This window comes from Panthera tigris, chromosome B3, assembly GCF_018350195.1.
Source record: "Panthera tigris isolate Pti1 chromosome B3, P.tigris_Pti1_mat1.1, whole genome shotgun sequence".
In the NCBI taxonomy this organism is placed as follows: domain Eukaryota; kingdom Metazoa; phylum Chordata; class Mammalia; order Carnivora; family Felidae; genus Panthera; species Panthera tigris.
In genome coordinates, this window is record NC_056665.1 from 1,904,744 (window position 1) to 1,928,244 (window position 23,501).

Below are 23,501 nucleotides of genomic sequence, written 5' to 3' on the forward strand. Positions count from 1 at the left end.
TCTGTCCCCGGGCCGAGTGACCTCCTGCTCTCTGTCCCCGGGCCGTGTGACCTCCTGCTCTCTGTCCCCGGGCCGTGTGGCCTCCTGCCCTCTGTCCCCGGGCCGAGTGACCTCCTGCCCTCTGTCCCCGGGCCGAGTGACCTCCTGCCCTCTGTCCCCGGGCCGTGTGACCTCCTGCCCTCTGTCCCCGGGCCGAGTGACCTCCTGCTCTCTGTCCCCAGGCCGTGTGGCCTCCTGCCCTCTGTCCCCGGGCCGTGTGGCCTCCTGCTCTCTGACCCCGGGCCGAGTGACCTCCTGCTCTCTGTCCCCGGGCCGAGTGACCTCCTGCTCTCTGTCCCCAGGCCGTGTGGCCTCCTGCCCTCTGTCCCCGGGCCGTGTGACCTCCTGCTCTCTGTCCCCGGGCCATGTGGCCTCCTGCTCTCTGTCCCCGGGCCGAGTGACCTCCTGCCCTCTGTCCCCAGGCCATGTGACCTCCTGCCCTCTGTCCCCAGGCCGTGTGACCTCCTGCCCTCTGACCCCAGGCCGTGTGACCTACTGTTCTCTGTCCCCAGGCCGTGTGGCCTCCTGCCCTCTGTCCCCGGGCCGTGTGACCTCCTGCTCTCTGTCCCCGGGCCGTGTGGTCTCCTGCTCTCTGTCCCCGGGCCGAGTGACCTCCTGCACTCTGTCCCCGGGCCGTGTGGCCTCCTGCTCTCTGACCCCGGGCCGAGTGACCTCCTGCTCTCTGTCCCCGGGCCGAGTGACCTCCTGCTCTCTGTCCCCAGGCCGTGTGGCCTCCTGCCCTCTGTCCCCGGGCCGTGTGACCTCCTGCTCTCTGTCCCCGGGCCGTGTGGCCTCCTGCTCTCTGTCCCCGGGCCGAGTGACCTCCTGCCCTCTGTCCCCAGGCCGTGTGACCTCCTGCCCTCTGTCCCCAGGCCGTGTGACCTCCTGCCCTCTGACCCCAGGCCATGTGACCTACTGTTCTCTGTCCCCAGGCCGTGTGGCCTCCTGCCCTCTGTCCCCGGGCCGTGTGACCTCCTGCTCTCTGTCCCCGGGCCGTGTGGTCTCCTGCTCTCTGTCCCCGGGCCGAGTGACCTCCTGCACTCTGTCCCCGGGCCGTGTAGCCTCCTGCCCTCTGACCCCGGGCCGTGTGACCTCCTGCCCTCTGTCCCCAGGCCATGTGACCTCCTGCCCTCTGTCCCCAGGCCGTGTGACCTCCTGCCCTCTGACCCCAGGCCGTGTGGCCTCCTGCCTTCTGTCCCCAGGCTGAGTGACCTCCTGCCCTCTGACCCCAGGCCGTGTGACCTACTGTTCTCTGTCCCCAGGCCGTGTGGCCTCCTGCTCTCTGTCCCCAGGCCGTGTGGCCTCCTGCCCTCTGTCCCCGGGCCGTGTGGCCGCCTGTCTTCTGTCCCCGGGCCGTGTGGCCTACTGTTCTCTGTCCCCGGGCCGTGTGACCTCCTGCTCTCTGTCCCCGGGCCGTGTGGCCTCCTGCTCTCTGTCCCCGGGCCGAGTGACCTCCTGCTCTCTGTCCCCAGGCCGTGTGGCCTCCTGCCCTCTGTCCCCGGGCCGTGTGGCCTCCTGCTCTCTGACCCCAGGCCGTGTGACCTCCTGCTCTCTGTCCCCGGGCCGAGTGGCCTCCTGCTCTCTGTCCCCGGGCCGTGTGGCCTCCTGCTCTCTGTCCTCGGGCCGTGTGGCCTCCTGCTCTCTGTCCCCGGGCCGAGTGACCTCCTGCTCTCTGTCCCCGGGCCGTGTGACCGCCTGTTCTCTGTCCCCGGGCCGTGTGACCTCCTGCCCTCTGTCCCCGGGCCGTGTGACCTCCTGCTCTCTGTCCCCAGGCCAAGTGACCTCCTGCCCTCTGTCCCCGGGCCGTGTGACCTCCTCTCTGTCCCTGGGCCGTGTGGCCTCCTGCTTGCAAACGGGAGTCGATCTGTGCTGCAGAAACAGCACGCTCCCTCATTCTCTCCCGTATCTGAGACGGTCTAGTTGCAATAGGGTAAACTTGGTCACGTTGAGGGCTTTTGATTCCCTCCCTCCCCCGCAGAGGTGTGATCTCTGGGTCTGAGTCCGGCTGCCCCGACACAACAGGACGCATGTCCCCGCGGGGTGCGGCCCCACGTGTTGCTCTTGAAAGCCCTTTGGGGACAGAGGGGAGGAGACCGCCGGCGGGAGGAGCTGACAGCCAAGGGGACAGAGCGGCCCTCCCTGGGCGGCGACGGCGGGAGCTGTTCGCCGTGGGCAGCAGAGAGCAGTGACGACCGCCAGCCCTCCGGCCCTCCCCGTGTTCCTGCCTCTGGCTGGGCTCGGCCAGCAGCAGCAGACTCCGCGGAAAGGTCCTTAACCGCCCTGTGTCCCGGGGGCAGGAGTGGGGGTGGGAGCGGGGAGCGAGAGCAAGGGGCCGACCTCGCCTCTGCAGAGCTTAGGGCCCCGGCCTGGGGCTCGTCCTGCGTCCCGCCCTCCTGCGCACCTGCTGCAGACAGCCTGGTGGAGAAGAGGGCCCCACAGCGTCTCTCCTGGGACTCACGTCCTCCCTCCCTGCCTCTTCCCCTGTGCCCTGATGAGGCCCCCGCCCCGTCTCAGGGGACGTCCCTCCTCTTTGCCGAGCAGCTCCCCCTGCCTTCCGTCCCGCCCCGAGGAGCCCTCTCCATAGAACACGCCCCTGCTTCTGGACGGAGGCAGCCACGGACCCCGTGAGGGGCATTCGGAGTCCTTCCCCACGGGCATGCAGACGGCACCCCGCCCGTGGGGGGCACTGGTAGCCCCACCCGGGTCGGCCGAGCCCGTGGAGCCCCCGTGCCTCCTCACCAGATCCCGGTTCTCCCAGAGGTCCGACGGCCCCCCTCGTGGCTGCTCGCTTGCTCTGTCCGGGGAGTGTCACACGTGATCGACGGCATCCCAACGTCCCTGGCGCAGGGAGGCCACGCAGACCTTGAGGCTCTGTGTGCGTCTGTGAAGTGGGGAGACCGCAGGGGCACCGCAGTGCAGGCAGGGAGAGGCCCCGGCTGCCCCGGGGCCCGCAGGGTGCACGTGAATTGGCAGAACCGTAAGAGACGAGTAGGGCGATACGGACAGTTAGGGTGTTTCTGCGGGTCGTTAGATTGATTCTTTTTCCATGTTCTGAAATAGCAATTGTTTAAAAACCTGATTTTAGTGCTGCTGTTTCCTGGTGTTGTGGGTGCAGCTACAGACTCCTGGGGGGAAATCCCACGTTTTATGGCTCACCTTTCCCCTGGGCTCTCGCACCCGGGTCTGGAGACCAGCCGCGCGTTCTTTCTTCCCGCGTCCTGTCTCTGACGTCAGCACCCTGGGCTTGCGGACTCCTCTGTCCTCCCGTGGAGAATGTCCACACCGTGACCACCCAGACCCTGTGGGGCTGGCCCCGTCATTCCCCCTATCTAGCACGGAGCCTGGTGTAGACAGTCTAGGACGCTTCCTGGAACGGGGCCGGTCTGAGCAACTTCTAAATAAGCTGGTCACTGGTCCCCCAATGGGGCTCTCTTCTACGTGGTCTTCCCTTGGCAGTTGGGGGGTGGGGACACACGCCCAGGCCCACGTGAAGGGCACGGCTGCAGGTGAGTGGGGTTCAGACGTGCATCTGTCTGGCTGCTGAGAAGAATTCAGTTTGTCCCGTGTCTTGGGCCGGAGGATGGGAACTCAAAATGGGACTTGGAAGGAAGTAGGTCTGGGCTGTTTCGGGGACAGACTTGTTGTGATTGCTTCCCTCCGCGATGGGGCAGGCTGCCTGGAGAAGCGGCGGGTCCCCAGCAGAGAGGGCGCCTGGCGGCTCACTCGGCTGAGCGTCGACGCTTGATTTCGGCTCAGGTCGTGATCCCAGATTCCCGGGCTTGAGCCCCGCATCAGGCTCTGCGCTGAGCCCAGAGCCCGCGTGGGATTCTCTCCCCTCCTCCCTCTGCCCCTCCCTTGCTCTCTCTCTCTCTCTAAAAAAGAGAAAAGGGGGAAACAGAGACCAGCAGCGACCTGTGCCGTCTCCGTCTCGGTGGGGGGCTGTGGACCACACCGCCTCTGCTGACTCTGCCCCCAGGAGCGGAAGTGGTCACTAAGCGGGGGGGAGGGGGGGCTCTTGGTCAGTGTGACCCAAACAGCCTGCACGTGGACCGAGGCAACCTAGTCGCGCTCCGTCTACACCGCCCGCCAGTCTGGTGGCCCGGCCTGTTTGCCGGGGACGGGCTGACGTTCGCCTCCGTGGACAGGACAGCATGAGCTTCTTGCTCTCAAGCTTCCAGCTGGGGGGCCGGTAGAGGGACTGGTGGGGGGCCGTGGGGCAAGACTTTGGTGACACCCCCCTGCTCTGGGGTGGCAACTGGGCTCTGAGGCCGGGCTCCTGGCGGGCCTCGCCCACCGGGTCCGGTCACCGGCGCCCACAGTGGCCGGCCCAGGCCTTCCTGGACCTCCCAGGTGGGTGTCCCTTACGCTGTGAAATAGCCCCTGCCCTAAACCCTCTTTCGTCACCCGCTCCCCAGGGCACGGTCTCTCTTCTGCAGACGCCTGGCGTCTCGGGGCCTCGGCGCGCTCCGCCGTGAAGGGAGTTCAGAAACCACCCACTTGGAGTTGTGGCGGCTCCCTTCGTGAGCTCAGCGTAGGTCGCGGTGAGCGCAGGGCCCTGGGGCGCGCGGAGGGCACCGGCGTCCTCCGTGTGGAGCTCTACCGTGGGCATCTCCCCCGCGCCGGAACTTTCTGTGCAAGCCGCCGTGCTAACTGTGTTGTTACCCGCTTCGTAGTCGAAGAATTGATCGCCCTCCAGGTTCGTCCTAATTTGCACTCACCCTGTTTATTTAAGGCTGAAAGTGTTTCCCTGCTTACTGTGAACGTACACGTGCTGTGCGTGTCACACGTACGTTTGTGCCTGAATTGTCCGTGTCCCTTAGGCTGACTCCTGGGCGTGTGGTTCGGGTCAGCAGTCTAACCACGTTCGCCTGGCGTTCTTGGCCGTGTGTGGACTGGGAAAAGACGCTCTCATCCTGCCCCATCGTTAGGCTCTGAGCTGTGAGGCTCACTGTCCCGGGAACGTAACCCAGTTTCCACCTTCTGAAACTTTGTAAAGCGGCCATTTCCTGTAACGAGTCCTTTTCTGTCCCGAACGGGGCAGTGGGGGGACCTGCAGAGCACAGAGTGGGGACCGGGGGCATCAGGTCAGGTCCTGGCCGCGAGGCCACCACCCGGGGAAGCCTCTGTGTACTGGGCGTCAGGTCAGGTAACGCTGTGAGAGTCCAGTGTGAGGGCTGGAGGGGGGGACATGAGGTCACTCCCCCCCCCATCCAGCTTACAGGTTGTCAGGCCAAGGGTTTCTTCTTTCTGTGTTGATCGGAACTTCGCCGTAACTGTTTGTTTTCACGTAGTGTCTTCTTACCCTGCGTGACATGAAATCGTTAACCAAAACGCATTTCCTAAATGTTGGCAACCTAAACTTAAAATACAGGGCTTGGAGTCTTGATTTGGGGCATTTAAAAATAATCACAAGGGGCGCCTGGGAGGGTCAGTTGGTCAAGCGTCCGACTCTGGTTGTCGGCTCGGGTCACGATCTCACAGTTTTTGGGTTCCAGTCCTGTGTCAGCCTCTGTGCTGACCCCATGAAGCCTGCGTGGGACTCCCTCCCTCCCTCCCTCTCTCTCTCTCTCTCTCTCTCTCTCTGCCCCTCCCCTGCTCACGCTCTCAAAATAAACTTTAAAAAGTCGTAAACTAAAACAAGTAAAAATTGAAAACCACTTAGAGGCCCGTTGGGTGTCACCCGCCGTCCCTCTGGGTTGGGGGAAGGTTCTAGTTCGGCCCCGCGGCCACCACGTCATGACCTTGTCATGACTCTGTTGACCTCTCGTTCCGCAGGCAGCTCCAGCAGCAGCAGGCAGAGTTGGAGGTGCACCAGAGAGATGGGCTGTCCTCATACGACCTGTCGCAGGTGAACTTCCGGAGGGTTCTTTCCCAGTTGGAGCTGTCTCCGGGCCAAGGGTCGGGGAGCTAAGTTCAACCCTTAGCTTGACGCCCTCAGCCCAGCAGGTCCTGGTGCTCTGTCCTCCCACCGAGTGCAGAGACACAGGTCCCACCCTTGGGGTGTCCTGGGACCCTCCTGCAGGGCTGGGCCATGGAGGGTAGAGGACACGTGAGGACTGGGCGGCCGAGTAGGGCCCGAGCTGCCCGTATGGGGAGTGTCCCGGGGCGATTGGGAGCTGCGGGGGCTCTAAGTGAGCCCAAGGACCGGACCAGCAGACGCGGAAACCGACAGAGGCAGTTCTGAGCCGCGTCAGCCGTGCCCTTCCCGGCCGTCTGTCCTGCCCTGCACCGGGTCCCCACTCTGTCCACGCAGCCTCCCTCCCTCCTCCCTTCCCCTCTGTCCCTCCTCTTCCTTCTGCCTTTTCTCCCGCTGCTTCCGACGGCCGTGTAGAGAAATGACAAGGTGTGTTGGGGCTCGGCCTGTCACCCACGTTAGACTTCAAGTCCACGCTTCTGGTGTTTAGGGTGGTTGATTATCGGTTATCTCTCTGTAAGGGATCCGTGCCACTCTGCGGTCCCGGCTCACACCGCACCTCCCGGTCTCCAGACGAGCCCCCCACCTCAGTAAAACCACACAGCCTGAACTGCCAGCGAGTGGGGGGGGGGGGACCCGACGGGGCTGCAGACACGTGCTCTGTGTCTCACACTCTGGATGTGGTTGTGTTTTCACGTGCAAACAGGTTCCTGTCCCCAACCTCCCGGCCGGCGTTCACGAGGCGGGGAAGTCCGTGGAGAAGGCCGATGCCATCTTCTCCCAGGAGAGAGACCCCCGGTTTGCTGAGATGTTTGCGGGAATCAGTGCGTGTAAGTTCCCGAACAGCGCTAACGTGCCGAGGGTGTGGGGCGTGTGGCCGCCGTCGGGCCGTCAAGGGGCGGCCATCCCGAGGGAGCGGGTGTGGACGAGTGCCGAGTCCAGGAGTCCGAATGGAACCCCTCGACTTCTGGCCTTGCCTCTCGTTCGCCTGCCGCCTGGGGCCCTGGACCCCTCATCTGCTGAATTCGAGGGTTTGGAATAGACGTGCACACGGATGTCCACGGTTCACCCGGTGGCGGCCAGCGGGGGCCCCCCTGTGTCCGCCTCGCTCCCGGACGGAAGCGTGCCATTCTCGGCTTCCCACCCCCGCCCCCCAGGCAGATTTCCACTAAGATGAGCAGCCTGGAAACATCTCTGTCATTCCAAACTTCAGAAAAAGGATCCCATTTTCTTGTGGTCAAGGACTTCCTGCAGGATTCAGTACAGTTGGGGTCCATCGAGGGGAGAACCAGCTGACCCACCCAAAGGAAGCATGGGAACGCTGATCGGAAGGGACCCCACAGCGTCCTACGGGACTGAGGAGCCGGGGCCATTCGCGCAAATCCCAGTCCTCCTGACGTCGACACCTGTGGAGACCCCGCCGTCCTCCCGCTGGGCCGTGGACCAAAGGCGAAGGAGCAGGGAGGTGCCCGAGCCGCCTCCCTGGAGCGCCACCGTCGGGTGGGGCGTGGCCTCCGGTCTCCAGCACAGAACCCGCCCGTTAGCACCACCAGGAGGCTCTCCGCTGTTGGCTCCCACGGGCCATCCAGACACGCCGGCTGCGTCCACCCCTGTCTCCACGTCCGCGGACGAGAGCAGAGACGGCACGTCTAAAAGGGCCTCTCTTCCTCTCCGAGGAGCCGGAATGTTTGACCGGATCCCCACGATATTCCCAGGGAATCCGCGTGAGGTTGTGATGTTACCCAAACACGGACACCTTCCCACAAGGATGACAGAACAGGGGACACGAACCCCCAGGAAAAAGGAAAGGGAAGGAAGGAAAGCAGGAGATGCAGTGCTGCCCCCACCAGGCTGCGCTCACAGCCGGAAGCCGCAGAAGGACTCCCCAGACACGGGCCGTCTGCCTAGGCTTCCGAGAAGACGGCCTGCAGACACGGTGCTTGTTCGCGACATGAATCGAAATGGAGAAGACCGGAACGCAAGCGGCAGGTTGAAAAAGCAGGAGTGTGAAGGACGAGGCACGCCGAGAGTCGGCGCGAAGATTGTCGGAAGGTACAAAAGACACAAAGGGTAAATAAAAACCCGAATCGAACCCATTCAGCAAAGATCTAGGTGCATCCTGGGTTGGGGGTCCTACACAGACGTTTCCCATCGGCACGTGCTGGTTTTTTTTCTCTGACGTTTATGGAGAAACCCAGCTTCCCGTGGGTCTAAAGATAGCCACTCTTGAAAGGAGAAAAGGAGAAGCAGGAAGGAAGTCTCACAAGAAAAGACGAGGACATTTTTAGCAAATTGCAGGATACTCAGAAAAAAAGCGAACGGGTAAGGAAGCGTGAACATCACGAGCGATAAACTAAGCTGGTGTTCAGGGGCCCCTGACCAGCAACTCCCGATTGACGTGCTGCCGAAATACGCCGTAGCCCAAACAACATGACGTGAAACCCTTTAACCCGGAGGAGTGGGGGTGTGGTGCCCTCGGAGGCAGCTAAGAGCCGTGGGCCAAGATGGTTGTCTTCTTTTTTTAAAGTTTATTTATTTTAAGAGAGAGAGAGAGAGAGACTGGGGGCGCGGGGGCAGAGAGAGGGAGACAGAGAATCCCAAGCAGTCTCCACGCTGTCCCCGCAGAGCCCCGCGCGGGGCTCGATCTCACGAACCGTGAGGTCATGACCTGAGTTGACACCAAGTCGGATGCCTAACCGACTGGGCCACCCGGGCGCCCCGCTGAGATGGCTAACTTCTACAGATACGATGCAGATACGGGCTGGACCCGAAGGTGAAGGTACATGTGTCATGAGCCTCGGAACACGGGAAAACCAAAATAAGCAGGAACACGAGAAAATCCTGACAGCCAGATTTTGCAGCGGTCAAGCAGGTCAAAGCCACAGAGCGAAAAAGGACGCAGAAGACTGAATGATAAAACCGAACATCTTTACATACCTGTGTCCACGTATGATCTCGTACCCTACAAACGTCTTAGAGCGCTTAGGAAAAAATGCGTTTCTCATTTACCCAAACCACCCAAACCCCTAAGTGCGTAAGAAAATAACAGCTTACGTTGAGTGGATGGTCACAAGTCCCTGGGGCACCTGTCTTCTGAAACCTTTAGCCCCTCTCCACCTGCGGACCGGTCAGAGGCACCCACGTAGGAGTCCAAGCCCCTCCGTGCTGTGGGGTTTTCGCTGCAGCAAAGGAAACGGACCCAGAGGCTGCCCAGTGCCTCGGTTTATCGGCCTGTCACAGAGGTAGTCGGCGCGTGGTCAAGGAAGCCCGCCCTCTCCGCCCCAGGTCCGCGAGCCTGCGTGTCCATCCCTGCTCATGTCCGCCCAGTGGGGGACCCCCTCCAACTCTGCATGTCCCCCCCCACCTCCCAGGCCACAGATGGGTACAGGCGAGGGGTCTGTCGAGGCACGAAATAATTGCCCTGTAACTAACTTTAACTTCCCTTATCCCGGTGTCTCGTGGGTGGGCCGGCAGGTGTGTGGAAATAACACGTGTGGGAGTTTCGAGACTGCAGGGAAAGGAGCCCCTCGGTCACAGGTGCAAGGCCACGCCGTGACAAGCAGGGCGGCGCTGGGGTCCACGCTCAGGGAGTTGGGGCCACTGCCCCGCGCTTCCTCCGTGGGCTTGGGAGGAAACTGTCCGAGGAGGAGCTTCCTTCCGTTGGTTCTTTCCATCGTCCCGACCCTCGGGAAGGGCCCGCCCTCCGGCAGCGTGTGGCCCAGCCCGGGTGTTGGAGGACGGCCCGTGCCCTCGTGCGCAGAGAAGGCGTGCGCGGCCGGACGGCCGGGATGCGTCCTGCTCGAGGACACCTGTCCTTCGCCTGCTCCCCGGCTGCCCCCCGCGTCCCATAGTCTGGAGGGCAGGGAGCCCTTGACCGTGACCTTGCCCTGCCTTTCCTAGCGGAGAAGAAGATGATGACTTCAGCCTCTGCGGCGGGAACCCAGCAGATCTACTCCCAGGGAAGCCCGTTCCCCCCGGACACTCGGGGAAGGCCTTCAGGTACGTGCTGGGAGGGGGCCAGGGGCGGGGGATGCCCCTCACAGGGAAGCCCTGGGTCTCAGAGCTCGGCCCCGTGCACGGCGAATGCTGCAAACACCAGTTAGGGGCTGCTGCCCTCTGGGCCCTGGGCCGGGCCGGGGTTCTGGTGGCTCTGGTCCTGCCCCGGGAGCGCCCAACGTGTTGCTATTAGATGCATTGCTATCGCCGGCTGGGGAAGGAGGGTCGGGGACTGGGAAGAACGGCCAGAAGAGAGACGGGCTGCCCGCAGGAGGGTGTGTGGGTCCTACGTGCACCCACCAAACATCCAGCTCTCGAGGAGAACGGTCCCAGGCCCAAGCCCAGGCGGGCAGAGGTCCCCATACAGCCCGGCCACCGGGTGACTTGGCCAGAGCCCAAGGGAGCGTCAGGTGCAGGCAGGGACCGGGACCGGGCAGGTGGCACTGACCGCCCCGGGGGAGGGGGCCCTGCCAGGAACCTGCCCTCACGAAGGAGGCGCAGGCTCACGCTTCCCCACTGGGCCGCGGACGGACCTGGAGAAGCAGCTCAGAGCCGACCCCAGGGTAGCAGGCTGAGATCCCGCGGTGGCCGCGGCCCGCCCTTCAGCGGGGTGTTCTGGATGCAGCCTGCTCCGGGGCTCTGGGGAGCGGCTCCCCGGTCCGGACAAGAAGGCGGCCGAGCCAGCTGCTCCTGAGCCTTCGTCACCGCCGGCCGCCCCTCCCCGCGGCACAGTGCAGGAGGCTCCAGACTCCTCTCCTGCCGCGGGGTTACGTGCCCCCCCCCCCCCCCGCTCTCGGCGCACGGTGACGGCCACAGTTCCGTGCCAGGCTCTGCACCACTCCCAGCCCGGGCAGGCGCTCACCGAGTCCTGGCGACACTTGCCGCCTGTCCCTCTGTACAAGGGGCGGCGGGGAGGGAGCAGAGGCCAGAGGTGAGGAGCGGCCAGGCCTAGGTAGCACATCCGGCGAAGGCCTGGCCGGCTCCTGAGCCGAGCCTGGAAGCCAAGGTCAGCTTGTCACTCGATGGGGCGATGGGGCACGCAGGCCTCGGGAATGTGCCGAGCAAAGCCTGGGTGGCGGGAGAGGCTTCGAGTCTGGGGGAAATAGGAGGGGACCGCGGAGGCCTTGAATACCATGCTAGGGAGCTGGAGGGGAGAGACTTGGGGAAATGGGTCTGGGAGAAAGTCGGGGGCGGTGTGTCGGGGGAGAGTGGAAAGTGAGGCTGGAGATGGTTCTTAGGACAGATGGTCCAGCTTGGGATGCTGAGCTGGGCTGAGGCTGTTGTCATAGAAGCAGAAGTTGGAGGGCAGTTACGGAGGAGAGGCAGGCTGGCGGTGTGGGGAAGGAGTCAGGGGAAGGCGCCAGCCCCTGTGCAGAGCCTGGCATCGGGAGGCATTTACTCACTGCTCATCTATGGAGTGGATGGATGGGTGGATGAAGAAGGGATGGAGGGAGGGAGGGAAGGAGGGATGGAGGGATGATGGAGGGAGGGAGGGAGGAAGGGAAAGAAGGAGGGAGGGAGGGAGGGATGATGGAGGGAGGGAGGGAGAGGAAGGGAAGGAGGGAGGGAGGGAGAGATGGAGGGATGATGGATGGAGGGGGGGAGGGAAGAAGGGAGGGAAAGGAGGGAGGGAGGGGGGAAGGAGGGATGATGGATGGAGGGAGAGAGGGAGGGAGGGAAGGAGGGAGGGAGGGAGAGATGGAGGGATGATGGATGGAGGGGGGGAGGGAAAGACGGAGGGGTGGAGGGATGATGGATGGAGGGAGAGAGGGCGGAAGGGAAGGAGGGAGGGAGGGATGGAGGGATGATGGAGGGAGGGAGGGAGGAAGGGAAAGAAGGAGGGAGGGAGGGAGGGAGGGATGATGGATGGAGGGAGGGAGAGAGGAAGGGAAGGAGGGAGGGAGGGAGAGATGGAGGGATGATGGATAGAGGGAGGGAGGGAAGAAGGGAGGGAAAGGAGGGAGGGAGGGGGGAAGGAGGGATGATGGATGGAGGGAGAGAAGGAGGGAGGGAGGGGGGAAGGAGGGATGATGGATGGAGAGAGGGAGGAAGGGAGGGAAGGGAGGGAGGGAGGGGGCAAAGAGGGATGATGGATGGAGGGAGGGAGGGAGGGAGGAAAGGAGGGAGGGTTGGATGGATGCTCATGAGGCCTTAACCCTGTGGAATGGGCTGAATTTCCTGTAAATCTAAGGGGCCCGCGCTCGTTTGAGGGGGAAGAGTGTGGGGCGAATGGCAGAGGTGGCCCTGAGCCCTAGCACAGTGGCCTTGCTGCACATGCCCAAGCGTGTCCTCACCCCGAGTCCTGCCGTGGTGCTGCCGGCCTTGGCCCCGGCCCGTGTGTTCCGAGACAGGGGCCTCTGGGGAGGGCCGGGCACGGGGCCGGCCCTCCTCTGTCAGCCCCCTCCCGGGGGTGGCGGGGTGGGGGAGAGGCCCCTGTAAAGAACCGGGATCAGAAAAGGCCTTCTGAGGCCGCCTGGGAAAGGGGCCTTGTGTGTGAAGTGACGAAGTGTTTTATGGGGGATGGGAACGATGTCCCCTCGTCACGGCCAGGACCGGAGGGCTCTGATGTTCTCCGGGGCTCCCTGGCTGGAGGGGAACCGGATGGCATAGAAGAAAGACTAACTCATGAGTAACGTTGTCCCCTCGCTTCTCTACTGGTCTGTAAACTGCCTTTCTTCAAAACCCACCAGAGCCTTCCGTGGCTAGCCCCGTGCCCCTCCCCCGACTCCCCCCTGGGCCCCCAGCGCTCTGGCCCGAGAGCGAGAGCCAGCGGAGCCAGGAGGAAGGGCCTGAAGGGAGACAGCAGTCTCTGGCCACCTTCCGGTCTTTAATGAGCTTATTGTATAATCGGAGTGGCTGGAAAAAGCTCTGGGCAGCAGCGTCTGCCTGCAGGGGCCATGGGGCCGTGGGGATGCGCCCCCTGTGACACACACACAGCAGGCGTGGGGGGTCGTGAGGAGTGAGGGGGGCGGCGGGGAAGTGTGCTCTGGGGGTTGGGCGAGGCCCCCCCCGTCCCCCCCAGCAAGCTTTCACTCACAGGCTCTCTGTTCACTGGGAACCAGCCGACAGCCTGCGGCCCGTTTGCTGAATCCTCGGCCCCGTGGGCGTCCCCTAAGGGACACATTAATCAGAGCACAGAGCAGCCATCCACCCCGGGCTGATTTTCCTTCTAAGGAGCCGCCCCCTCAGAATCTTCTGCGGGGAGCAAGAGACACACGGGTGGGGTCTGGGCCGCGGGGAAGAGAGAGCAGGGGGCTCTCTGCTGGGGCCAAAGAGGCAGAGTGCAGCGGTGACGGGCTGGGGGCCTTTTTGTCCCGTGACGTGCTGCCCTGGAGAGACGGACGGACGGACAGAGGCCGCACGTGGGATTGAACAGGAGGCCCAGGGACCCGCGTCGCGGGCGAGGGGTCTCCCGGGGACAAAAGCGATGTCGTCTCTCGTAGCTCTTCCGTGGTCCACGTGCCTGGTGTGAATGACATCCAGTCCTCCTCGTCAACGGGCCAGAACATGTCCCAAATCTCCCGACAGCTGAACCAGAGTCAGGTGGCGTGGACAGGGAGCCGGCCGCCCTTTCCCGGACAGGTACGGGCCTCAGTGAGGGCGTTGCCCCGGGTGCCAGGCTGCTGGGAGCCCCCGGCCCTGGGACACGCCCAGCCCCCTGGTAGTCGCCATGAGGCGGGTGTCCACTGTGGAGTCCGCCGAGCCCAGCGCCCCGGGAGCCCCGCTCACTGCGGGACCGGGGGCAGGTTCAACCAGACCCGCCCCAGAGACGCGGGGCCCAAGTCCTGCAGTTCCTGGGCCCACACACGCTGGCCCGATCCCAGGCTCGTGCCCAGTTGGCCAGGAGGGCCATGGGGAGTCACCGTCGGCCACTGGGGTGGCGGCGACCCACCTGGGGCCTGCTGGTGACACCGCCCTCCTCTCTGCTTTGTCCTGATTGTAGCAAATCCCTTCCCAGTCTGGCAAGACTCAGTCGTCTCCCTTTGGGATTGGAACGAGCCACACGTACCCAGCAGACCCCTCTTCCTACAGCCCTCTCTCCAGCCCAGCTACGTCCTCGCCCAGCGGGAACGCCTACTCCAGTCTCGCCAGCAGGACTCCGGGGTTCGGTAGGTGGGGCGTGAGGGCGGGAATTCCCGGGGGAGCCGGCAGAGTGCTTTCTGCACATCCCGAGTTCGGGGGACCGAGCCCCCAGCTCCCAGAGCCCTGGGACCAGGTCTGGAGGTTTCCAAGCGCCTCCTGTCCAGCTCTGGGGGTCCGGTGGTATTCCTAAGACACTGGCTGCTTGGGTCTTGGCTTTGTGGGGTGACTGGCATTTCCAAGGCCCTGGGACTATATTCCTGTGTGCCGCTGCGTTCTGAGAGCTGTTTCAGCCCTTTTCGGTCCTTGGCAAGGAGTTTCAGGTGCCCCACGTCAAAAACACCATAACCTTGGTTTCAAACAGCCAGGGAACAGTCGTGAGGATGGCCAATTGTATAAAGACGTCGTATGTGAATAAGAGGCACTGTGATGTTCTCTCTCTTGTTAATATGCAAAGAGGGGCCCCTCCCACGTGAGAACACCTGTCCCAGCTCCTCAGGCCGTAAAGGGTTAAGTGGCCGTTCCTTCTGGTGTGAGTCCCGGGGGCCTTTGCTCCTGCTGTGTGGCTTGTGTGGCTGGCGTGGGCCGGGGCTCCGCTTCACATCAGGAGGGGCTGGGGAGGGGCCCGGGGCCCGGCCCAGCATCCTGAGCTGACGCCCGCCCGCCTTCTCACAGCGCGGTCGCCGGTGACAGCCAATGACATGGCCCTCGGGGCGGGCGCCTCGCTGCTGATCGGGATTTCCATTCCAGGCCGGAAGCTCCCCTTTGCGCGTCTGTCGGCCTTAGGGACGAGGCCGTGTCCCTCGCCCGCACGCGGGGTCGTCCGCCGCGCCCCACGTCTTCTCCCACCCCCGCCACTCGCGGCCCCGCAGCCCCTGCGGCATGAGGTCGTGGGCGTGGCGTTTCGCAACCTCTTGGGGTCACTGCCGCGTGGCTGCAGCTCAGCTCTGCGGCCGTCCATTCACTTGGAGCAGGTGCTCGTGTGGGGCCTCAAGCTCCCCCTGCCGGCTGGTTCCGCGCCGTTTCAGGAAGGACAGGCCCCGAGCCGCTGCCTTCCAGGCCCCCGGGCACCCAGCTCGGAAGCCACCCTGGTCCCCTCACCCTCACCTCCCGGCGGTCTCTGCCTCCGGCTCCGGCCCCTGGGGAGCGGTCCACACGCCTCACCCTGAAGGGGCCGGGGCAGACCAGGCCTGCAGGCACCCGGTGCTTCCTGGGAGACGGGAGGCCTAGCCCTCGGTGCGGCATCGAGGCCGGGAGACGCACGGGCACCGGGAGACGGGCAGGGCAGCTCTCTGGGGACAGCAGCCTCGGTGTGACACAGGCCCGGGGGGCCGCCGGGTCTGGAGGGTCAGGGGAGAGTGGGTGCTCGTCCTGGCAAGGCCACAGCAAAAACAGCGGGGGCCCCTGCGCTGCCCTGGCGATCTGGGCTCTGATCTCCACCTGGCAAATGCGGGCTCTGAGCTGTAGACGTAGATGAGACACGGGAGGGACACAGGCCCCCGGCTGAGGCCCCTGCACGACTCGACGGCCAAGAGCAGCCCCACACGGACGGGGCTCCGGGCTCAACAGACGCCTCTGCATTGCGCTCACGCTCTCCTGCCCTCGGCGATCCCAGTGGGAGTCACGGCCGCGGCTGACTCTGGACGCTCTGTCTGCCCGGCACTCGGCACGCGAGAATCCTTCGGTGCTGCCGGTAGTTCTAAGGGGAGATGCCTGATCGCTCCCATTTCACAGAGAAGTACACTGAGGCGCGGTGAGGCCCCCTCGGGCTCTGCTCACCAGCGTCTTCCGATCCGCTGTTCAGGGCGCCTTAGAATCGGGTGGGGATCGGTGTCCCTGCAGAGGTCTCTTGGTCTGTGTTAACGAGAGGGCCGGGACCCCCTTGGCAGGGTGCGTGGAGAGCGGTTTCCCGTGGCCTTCCCTCTGTCCCTCCTTTGCTGACGGTGACCCAGCGAGGGGGCCGTGGCGGGCTTGGAAGCCAGGCCCTGGGGAGGGGGACAGGAAGCTGAGGGGGAGCTTGGGACGGGGGTTGGTCTTGATGGGGGGGTGCCAGCACCATCCAGACGAGGCGCTCGCGGGGGCCGGCCAGCGGCTGGTGTGGGCAGGAGGCCCCAGCACAGGTGTGGGGGGCTGGGGGGCAGGCGGGGCGGGGATGGGGGATGGGGGATGTGCAACGTGTCGGAGACCCATAGCTCTGCTCCAGGGGCTTCAGGGACACGGGGCCCGTGGGGACGGGCTTCGGGCAGGGTCAGAGAGAAGAGGGTGTTCAAGGGGCTGGTGAACAAGGATGGGTGGTCCCGAGCACGGTGGGAGGGGTGCAGGGAAGAGAGCGGGAGAAGGGACAGAGCAGCCCCACTAAGGTCAGACTCAGCAGTCATCGAATGAACCCAGGACTACGAACCAGCCGTGTCTAGCCGTGCAGTGGACACTCCCCCGGGCCCCGTGTGCGACCTGAGTGGCTTCCGGGCCCCCTCTGAGGGCGCAGGCCGGACGGCCGTGCGTGGGGCCTGCTGGTTGGGCCCGGAGGGTTCGCAGGCCCGCAGCCCCCCTGCCCACAGTACCCGGCTCAGCTGGTTGTCCGGGGCCGGATACCGGGGTCCCGACTGCCCTGCGTCACCGGCCGGAGCAGGCGAGCTGACCGCCGGCACCCCTGGCGGCCGCTGTGACCAAGGTCTGGCACAAACAGGCCAGCGCTCCGGCGGGCTCCTCAGGATGGCCTGTGGACCGAGCTCCGACCTTGAACGGGAGAGCGGCCCTTCTGGGTTCTGGCACCTTCTACGAACCACACGCTCGTTTGCTCCCCGGGTTTCCCGGCATCTGCCCAAAACGCTCCCGCCCTCGCGGGCCTGGTGACGCGCCCTGAGCTGCGCTGCCGATGCGTTTGCATTTCCAGAACTGGTTTCAGCTTCTGCTCAGCCTGGGTCTCACCCCGCCCGACGAGGAGGTCCAGACGCAGAACTGGAGCCACGTCCTGGGGGCCGACAGGTGCGAGCGTCGCCTCCCTGTGGAGCTAAGCGGGAGGGGCGCGGTCCGGGTCCAGGCAGGACGCAGAAACCACACCAGCCACGGGAACCGGGACGCTCGGTATAAAGATCCTTAACTAAGAAGAGGCGGTGAAAGACGCGGCCTGAGGAAGACCGGTGCGGCCAACGTGGGCGCCAGCTTCCCGCTCAGAGAAGCGGGTTGCTCCTACGACCCAGGAATCCACGCGCTTCTCGAGGTTGTGAAGTTTGGTCTGGAAGCCCACCCGTTTGCCCGGATGGCAGCAGCCCGCAGCACGCCCTCCTTGGACCGCGGGGCTGGCGGGCTAGGAGCGGCCAGCCCCGCGTCACCCGGGAGGGGTCGCCTTGTAGTCACGGCGCATCGTGGAGTCTGCCCGTCACCCGCGCGGCTCGGGAAACGGTGTCTCAGTGGCAGAGGCTGGAAGAAAGAAGGTCCTCCCCCGGGCCTCCTGGCGGACGGCAGTGAGTCCCTCCTGCAGGTCACTGCCTGGGAGGGACCTCCCCCGGGAAGACCCCGCGACGGGACGTCCGGCTTCCGCGTCCCCCCGACGCCGCCAGGCTCTCCTTGCAGCTGTCGGCGCTCCTGGTGGCCTGGTCGCTCATCTGTCCTCCCCAGGGCACTGGCCAGTCTTGGTCGCCACCGTGGCCCCAGCACTCCGCTCAGCGGCAGGTGCACGGTGGGCGTTGGATACAAACGCTCGGTTTACCAAGCGAGTGCACGGGGCGTCCGCGTCAGATCGGGGCTCCGGCATTCACAAGCCGGATGAGTCGGGCCAGTTCGTTCCCTGGCGTCTTAGAGCCTCGGTTTCCTTGTGTGGCAAAGGCGGGTAACGGGCCCGTGTCTTAGGGTCAGAGGGAAGAGTAAGTGACACGGAGTGACTTTTCCCGTGGCGAACGTTTGAGAAGGAGCATTTCCCTTCCCGGCAGTTTAAGGATGTTTATTCTGAAATCCCGCGTCTGTCGTCAGCAGAACTACGCCGACCGTCCTGCAGCCTTCAGCCCCTGCCGCCTGGCCCGCCGCGGGGCGTCACGGGGCTGACGCAGGAACGTGCATGGGTTTCATCACAAGCTGACGGTGGCCGGGACGCTTCAAATGGGAGCAGGAGGAGAGGGTGACGGGAGGTTCGGCCCTCTTTCCGCTCCTTTCCGTTCTTCTTTCCCTCCGCAAATACGTCCGGAAGTCTCCAGTATCGAGAACTGGGGGGACCCTCGGTGACGCGTGACCTGGGGCTGGGTCAGCGTAGTGGCGGCCCCGCCAGGAGGTGACGTGAGGCCACAGGCAGGCTGGCACCCGACGGGGCGCTGCGTTCAGGGACGCGGTGCAGGGGAGTGGACGTGAGCCGGAGGAGAGAGCCCACAGCCGTGCCTTCCCCGCCTGGAGGCTCTGAGGGGGAGAGAAGCTGGATTGTCGCACAGGGAGCCCGAGGCACCCCTCGGAGACTTAGACCCCCCAGGCCGGGCAGGTGATCCCGCAGCCGAGAGAAGCAGGGCTGTGCGCGTCCACCCACCGGGCGCAGGTGTGGTGTCCTGACCGCCCGCGGCCTCCACCTGCGCCCCCTCCGCCCCGCGTCCGCTGCCAGGCGCCCTCACGTCGTGCACCCGTTGCCACGGCGGCCGCCTCGTATCTGGGCTCCTTTGCTCTCTGTGCGCTCGCCCTGGGCGGTGGGGCTCCCTGATGCACGGGGCTGTGCGGCCGCTCCCCTGCCTGCGAACCCCCGCGGGTCCCTGCCACCTGCACAGCGGGGGACCCGAGCCTGGGCCTGCCCTCCGGCTGGTCACACTCAGGCCCTTATCCCCAGAGCCGCCACTGGGTCCCCGGGCAGAACACGCCCTCCTCACGCCCACGTCTTTGCACAGACGGATCCCTGCGTCGGGGATGCTCTTCACCGTGCCTCCGAGCTCTGTGCCGTCAGCTTCTGCCCCTGGGAGCTTTTCCTGCATGCGGGGACGGGTCAGGTGCCCTCCGAGAGCTGGCTTTGTCACTGTCGCACCCTGTCACGGCAGCCCCCGACTGCGTGGCCCTGCCTTTCTGTCCCCTCCCTGCCCTGCCGTGAGCTCCTCCAGGAGGGGCCGGCTTCCTGGCCTGGGTGCCTACCTGCAGGGAGCCGGGGTCAGGGCAGGAGCTCAGGACCAGCATATGGGGGGTGGGGGGGGTAAGGTTAAGGCCGTAGCCGGAAGGAAAGATGGAAGGAATTGATTCACGGCGGGCAGAACCCCAGCAAGGACTCACTGTGGTGGCAAAGTCCTGGGGCCTCCCGAACCGTGGTCCCTCCCCCGAACACTTTGTGGGGTCGCCTGTGGTCAGTGTCGCCGCTGGAAAGGGCAGGATGGGGCCTGTCCTGCTACCCAGAGCCTGACGGAGAGCTCATTGCCTGCAACATGGCACCGAATGGTTTACAAGAGAGAACGTTCGAGGTGTTTCTTTTTTTTTTTTTTTTAGCGTGCTCCCGGATAAACTGATCCTCTTAGGTTGAATCTTCAAAATATTTTAGACCGACTTCTGCTCGTTTTTCCTGCTTGGTTTTTCCATTGGGTGTTTGTTGTAAAGTGTAGACGGAGACAAGCTGCTCTCCGCACAAATTAACGTGCCGATTCCTGCAAAGAGGCCCATCTCCGGGTCTGAGCCGCGCCCCAGTGCCTTTGCTCACACGCCACCTGGAAACACTCAGGGACGAGCCAGCGGGGCCGTGGCTCGGGGCCCCCGTGGAAGGCCCTCGCGGCTTCAGCGCAGTGAGGTTGGCGGAAGGCAGGGCACGCTGAGCCGAAACTCTTCCTCGGGCAGAACCAGACTTTTCAGAGGACAGCCCGGGGGCTGCAGCGGCAGAGATGGCTTCTCCCTTCTCGGGGCTGCAGGGGGGCGGCCCGGGGTGGGGGTGGGGGCCCGGAGCCCGCAGACAAGCCCCCCACCAAAGCTCCAGAGGGCACGGAGGGCTCCAGGACCGAGCCCCCGGTGCCCCTGCCGGTGCGCTCCGAGGGGACCCGCCCCCTGCACCGAGTGCTGGCGGTTGGCATCGACTTGCTACCCGTGGGTCGGTGCGAGCCGGAAGGGGACGGCGGCCGGCTCTGGACGGAGCGTGCCTTCCAGACGCGGCGGCCTCTGGGCCGTGGCAGGTCCGACGGAGCCGCGGCTCGGCCCTGAAGGCGGTGTCCTGTGCGTGGGCTCTTTCAGCTGAGAGCGGACAGAGCGGCGGGCAGTTCCAAGGGCGGCCCTCGGAGGTCTGGTCCCAGTGGCAGAGCCAGCACCACGGGCAGCAGAGCGGTGAGCAGCACCCCCACCAGCAGCCCGGTCAGACTGAAGTGTTCCAGGTAAATCGAGCGAGCACCGCCTTGTCGTAGGTACCGGCACCTTCTCTCTGCTTCCTTTCCCCTGCCCCCTGCCACAGCCCCGCCTGCTCCATAGAGACCTGAGTTCTGGCCCAGCCCCGGGGACGGGGGCCGGGAGCCCGGGCCTCCGCTGCCCTCTCTGGTCGGGGACACCCGGGCATCACGTAGCCGTCCGTCGTTGGAGACGCTCCCGGCCACGCCTCGTCCCCTAGCCCCGCGCGCCAGTGCTCTGCCCCCTTGGGGTTTTTCTGGGCCCATCTTCGGCCACAAGTTTGCCCGGGAGGAAGGTTCCAGATGGAGGCGTGAGCTGATTGGCTCCCCCTGAGCCCAGTGCTCGGCCCATCCCACGGGGCCCGCACGAGGAAGAAGCACCGAGGCGCCTTCCGTTGTGCCCGGAGCTTCCAGGTCTGCCCTGCAGAGCACGGATGCGCAGGAAGCACGTGGGGGGAGGGACTTGAGACCCCCCGGCCCGTAACCCCCCTCCCGAGGGGGCTCTCTCCTCGTCCCCAGCGCCTCTCCCACCCAGCCGAGCGACACCTTCGCAGACAGGGGTCTAGAACCCAGATGTCCCTCTAGGTCTCCAGAGGGGCAGCGTTCTGACCTCCTTCCTCCTTCCTTACGCCGCACAGCAGCCGCGTGGCGCAGAATTCCCCAACCCGGCTCTTCGTGGTCGCGAGGCTAAAAAGAATTCTTGGTCAAATAAGCGCGTGAAACGCTGGTTAAGCAAAGTTGTTCGGTTTCTTGACCGCAGGACTTATCAGAGGCTTTTATTATACTAATGAAGACTGAGGCTATTTTAGGCGGTAGGCGGAGTGCGTATGCCTTGTTCCCCACAACGGCTCGTCCACACAGTCCTTTTCTCCCAGAGTGTCTCACGGGCCAAGAATTTGAGAGAACACGCCTTGGGAAATTTTCCACAGGGGATTGAAATACTGGCTATGCCCATTGTCTGGATGGGGACTCTGAGGCCGGCCGAACTCGAAGGGCCTGTTACAAGTGAAGCTTCAGGATGCAGGCATTTGGCCCTGCCCCCGGAACACGCACAGCCTTGCTCCGGGCCCTGATAGGTTCACCCCACCGATGGGCTCCTGTGCGCCCTCCGTCCTGGCTTTACATACACGCGGGTTATGTCCTGAGGCTCGGTTTACCTGCTGGGATGACCCCGCCCCCCCAGGGGGTAGCGGCTTCCGGGTGTGGACATCTGAGGCCCCCCTGAGACCCCTGGGCTGCCCCAAGGAAGGTGAGCGTGAGGGGGAGCGGCAGGCTGGGCTCCTGGGACACGCAGGTGCCCAGGAGGGTGAGCTGACCGCCCTCGGCCTTCTCTTCTCCCCTCCCGCAGGACATGCTGCCCATGCCCGGAGACCCGACCCAGGGGACCGGCAACTATAACATCGAGGACTTCGCGGACCTGGGCATGTTCCCGCCCTTCTCCGAGTAGCGGCGGGCAGAGTGCGGCTGGCGCTGGGCGGCGTGGCTCCTGTCGTGACCGCGCCACCCACGCGGGCGGGGCGCCCCCCCGCACCCTGCTTGCCCCGCCCGCCCCGCCACGGTCCCCCCCAGCAGAAAGCGTCTCACCCCCGTGCTCCTCCCCTGCACAGCGCCTCTCCGCTCTGGCCCCCAGCCCGGGGCCACCGACCAGGAGCCCCGGTAGCCGTCGGGGGGCTGGTTGTATTTATTGTACTTTGTGTGTGCTTGGGAGGCGAGCCGACTGGGCGCCGGGAGTCTGGTTGTGAATAATCTCCTAGTAGATGGTTTTCGCCTATGAAACGTTCACCTGCAGTCCAGAGTGAGTGTCCGGGGCCTGCCCAGGCCTCAGGAATTGGGTCTCTTCCCGCCTTTAACCGCCGTGGGTGGGCGGGCTCGGGTGCGGGGAAGGGAGGCCAGCAGGACGCCTGGCCTGTGTTCTCCGCGCTGGGCCCGAGCAGGCGGGGACCCAGGGCCGGACGCCAGCTCCCCTGCCCCCAGCTCAGCGGCGCCCCGACTGGAGCGAGCTTGGCCCGGGGTCCCGGTGCCCGGCTGCGGTTCCACAGCCTCGCCAGGAGTCCTGGCCGGGAGCCCGCTCGCTTTAATGCGCCGGGCTTCTGAGAGGAAGCGGCCGCCTCCTCTGGCTGCCTGGTGAGCGCACGCCCTCGTCCCCCCACCGGGCCAGCGCCTCTGGGGCTGCAGAGCCCTGGGCCTTATGTGGAGGAGCGAGCGGGGAGGCGGGACGCCCAGGCCCCCTCGTCCCGTGCCCTGCCGTGCGGGCCTGCTCCCCCAGGACCGGCCCTGGCGGCCACGTTGCATCAGTGACCTGGAGGGGGCTCAGGTGCGGACCCGCACGGGGGCAGGAACGCAACCCACCAGGCCCCTGAGCCTTCTCTCCTCGGCCGGCTGGGGGGCCGTGGTGTCTGGGGAGGGACAGGGTGCAGGTCTGTGAGGCAGGAGGCTGGGGCTCCCGCTCCGATTCTGCCACCCTCTCCCCGGGGCCCCGAGTTCCTCAGGTGGTCTCAGGACGCGAAGAAGAGCCCACTTCTGGAAACTTCTGCTGGCTGACCGAGCCGTGGCCCCTGGCTGGCTGTGTCTCCCCGTCTTTGCTGACCTCGCCCCCTCCCACGCCCTGTGCGCACAGAGGCAGGCTCTCCGAGCCTCTCCTGTCCTCTTCGTGACAGCCACGCCTGGCCCCACCGTCCCGTGGGCCCCCCGACTCCCACCCCCGGGAAAGCCCTGCGTCCCTCCCAGGGTCCCTCAGGCAGCCCTGCTCAGGCAGCCCTGCTCGGACACAACCCGCCTGTCCCTCCCCTGGGATTCCGGAAGGCCGGGCCGAGTGGAGCAGGGTCTCAGCTGCCTGAGAGCAGAGTGGGCCCGGCGTGCAGGACGGGGCCGGAAGCAGTGTCTGTGCTGACCTCCGCGAGCTGGGCCCTAAACGCCAGCCCCGCCCGGTGTCCGTCAGGGATCCGCGTGGCCTGTGTTGCTTGGAGAGGTCCACCTGCCACAGTCCAATGTGGGTAGAATAGCTTTGGCGAGCAGCCAGCTCTGGGTGACCCTGGTTCCTAGACTCTGGGTTCACACTCACTCAGCAGTTTCTAGAGCAGCTTTAACCCCTTTGTGTATAGCGGTGATTGACGATTGAGTACCGGGTTTAGGCACACCGGGGTCATTCTACCCTC

The 23,501-nt window shown here is 65.1% G+C and overlaps 1 protein-coding gene across 1 annotated transcript in view; it reads left to right on the forward strand.

Annotated features, from left to right (window-relative positions):
• The window catches only part of ARNT2 (aryl hydrocarbon receptor nuclear translocator 2), a 146,024-nt gene extending 122,900 nt beyond the window's left edge, over positions 1–23,124 (forward strand). The window contains 8 exon segments of the mRNA XM_042987902.1: positions 5,815–5,887; positions 6,660–6,783; positions 9,854–9,925; positions 9,928–9,952; positions 13,393–13,531; positions 13,893–14,058; positions 20,201–20,337; positions 21,695–23,124. Coding sequence (XP_042843836.1) covers positions 5,815–5,887; positions 6,660–6,783; positions 9,854–9,925; positions 9,928–9,952; positions 13,393–13,531; positions 13,893–14,058; positions 20,201–20,337; positions 21,695–21,793 — 835 coding nt within the window. The 3' untranslated portion in view covers positions 21,794–23,124.
• Positions 23,125–23,501: the final 377 nt, after the last annotated feature.